Source organism: Gorilla gorilla, chromosome 22 (assembly GCF_029281585.2).
Source record: "Gorilla gorilla gorilla isolate KB3781 chromosome 22, NHGRI_mGorGor1-v2.1_pri, whole genome shotgun sequence".
Classification (NCBI taxonomy): Eukaryota; Metazoa; Chordata; class Mammalia; order Primates; family Hominidae; genus Gorilla; species Gorilla gorilla.
Window position 1 is genome coordinate 32,716,210 of NC_073246.2, and position 2,640 is coordinate 32,718,849.

Here is a 2,640-nt window from a genome sequence, read left to right on the forward strand (position 1 = left end):
GCATAGTATTCCATGGTGTATATGTGACACATTTTCTTAATCCAGTCTATCATTGTTGGACATTTGGGTTGGTTCCAAGTCTTTGCTATTGTGAATAGTGCCGCAATAAACATACGTGTGCATGTGTCTTTATAGCAGCATGATCTATAGTCCTTTGGGTATATACCCAGTAATGGGATGGCTGGGTCAAATGTTATTTCTAGTTCTAGATCGACAGGGAGCATTTTCTAAGTGTAGACAACATACCATTTCAAGTGCTTTTGATGGCAACTATTATTTCAAAGAATAAACACTTCATTTTTAGTACTAGTTGTATGTATAATCAGAGGTGAAGAAAGTGGAGAAAATAAAACCCATCTATCAAAAAGGATAAAAAATAATATGTGATTTTAGTAGTTGGCTTCCCTTTATTGATCAAATCTTAGGAACTCTTAAAGATAGAGTTTCATAACTAAGACTATTTAGTTCCAATTCTTCCAACAACCTGAGGGGTTCAAATCTCCCCAGAGCTGAGTTCTATAAACAGTAGGAAAGGAGAAATGAACCAAAATGGAATCTTGTCACTAAGGAAAAGAGAAAAGAAAACATGTTTTAGCATTCAACAGCTAAGAAATATTCCTGTTTTATAATCAGCTTTGAGAAACGCCAACAATTGCAGTATATCTGGATTAAATATGGGACATTTCCAGGGAGTTTTTTAACTTGAAATATCAATATAAAAATAAAAAATGGTTAGGAATCACCCTATCCTGGCTATATAGTCTGAAATCAGAATAAAATTTGGTTAAAGTCAACCATTACGAGTTTAAACTGATTGATGAATTCAAGAGCATAAGAGAGAAGTAAAATAAATAACCAGGACAAAAATATTTATGCTGAAGCAAACAGATTTATTAAGAGACTGACAGAAAATCCCCTTCCTACCCACACCCAATTTGTAATACATTAATGTTGATGTAGAAGCTAATAATACATGAGCAGAGCAACCATGGGAGGCAAACTACTTTTTCACTATTAAAATTCAAGTATGACCAAAAAAATGCATCTTGCTTCCTTTGTCTGTAGATGAGTATCAGTTCAGCACCTGAGTCCTGGGTGACTTGTCCAACAGCATCAAAGACAAAGACCACAGCAAGAAGTCAGCAAGAAGATGGAAGATGTATCACCCAAGCACATGGGAAGGTAGGAAGACAGTCATTGTTTTTCAGGTTGTTCTGTGCAGAGAATTAATTGAGAGTCCTGTAGTCACTGGAGCCATTGGTCCATCAGTAGGTGCTGTAGCCAAAGCCAGAGCCAGAGCCCCATGGCCTATAGAAGCTACCACCATAGCAGCCGCCCAGGTTGTTGATGTTGCTACCACCAAAGCTGTAGCCCAGGGAGCTGTAGCCATTGCATCCACAGCCATAGTTCAGGGGAGAGCCCAGAGGCACAACACAGTTCAAGGGGGTGGCTCTGAAGGTCCCATGGAAGTTGGTCCCATAGCTAGGGTATCCTGGGAAGTAGCTTCCACAGCAGAAGTAACGAGTCATGGTGGCAGCAATTGAGAAGGATTTAGATGGATTGTGAAGGGTAAGTTACCCAAGTGTTAATGAAGGTCTCTTCCCACACAGGGCTTTTTATACCTCAAGCTGGTGGGCACAACACACCTGTCTAAACATCTTCCCACTAATTTGCATAGGTAATCTCATTCTTTTCTAATAAAATGCTTATAAGGAATGCACAGACTCATTGCCCACATTTTTGTTGGCTTTTCTCTGTACTATTTTAAAGCCAGTGACCATGCTTGACACGCAATCGAATTATTTTCATCAGAGTCCCATAATTTAACTACTGTTCTTGATTGCATCATGTGAGACTCTTTAAATCCTCTGATTATAAACTCTTCCCAACTGACATAGCTAAACTAAAAAAGCTTTGGCAAGAATGCAAACACTTCAAGCCAAGACAAAGCCATATATTGAGGTCTTTTGAACATTATTTTGAAACATCAAACTGAAATTCTATAACCTCTTGAAATTCACCCATGTGCCATTTTAAAACAATTGCATACCAACTAGTTAATGGGTACAGAGTTTCCTTTTGGAGTGAAGAAAATCATTTGGAACTAGACAATGTTGCAAAACATTTGGAATGTACTAAATATCACTGAATTGTTACCTTTAAAATGCCTTGGTTTGTGTTATACAAATTTTAACTCAAAAATGTATTTTTTATTTTAAAAAGCACTGTTACACAAATCTATCCAACCAGGTGTTTTTACAGAGGCTGCAATGGTGCCAAATAATAAGTTGGCTGTGAATAACCTGCAAGTAATTTTCATCTATTTCATTTATGAGCATTCTGTTTGTTAATACATATTTTATTTTTTCATGGAGAACATACCATGTTTGCTTGTAAATCATCTTGAACATTGCCAAACTGTCTTTTTGGAGTTGCCACACTGGCGCTGAGTGGGATGATGCTCAATTTCAGAGTCATGTTATACCACACTTGCTTCTTACTGACTCCTATAAAACAAGCCTGAATGCCATGATCCATTATGAAATACCAGTTATATTTAAGGATGCAACACTTCCTTCTGCTCTTATTTTGCCTTACATAACCAATTCTCATGAAGAACGTAAACCAGGAAGGATCTGA

The 2,640-nt window shown here is 37.4% G+C and overlaps 1 protein-coding gene across 1 annotated transcript; it reads right to left on the bottom strand.

The window, feature by feature from the left end:
* Window positions 1–869: 869 nt before the first annotated feature.
* KRTAP7-1 (keratin associated protein 7-1) lies at window positions 870–1,591 on the bottom strand. Its single transcript, XM_004062683.4, has one exon. The coding sequence runs from the start codon at window positions 1,527–1,529 to the stop codon at window positions 1,266–1,268; it is 264 nt and encodes an 87-aa protein (XP_004062731.3). The 5' UTR covers window positions 1,530–1,591; the 3' UTR covers window positions 870–1,265.
* Between the last annotated feature and the right edge of the window lie 1,049 nt (window positions 1,592–2,640).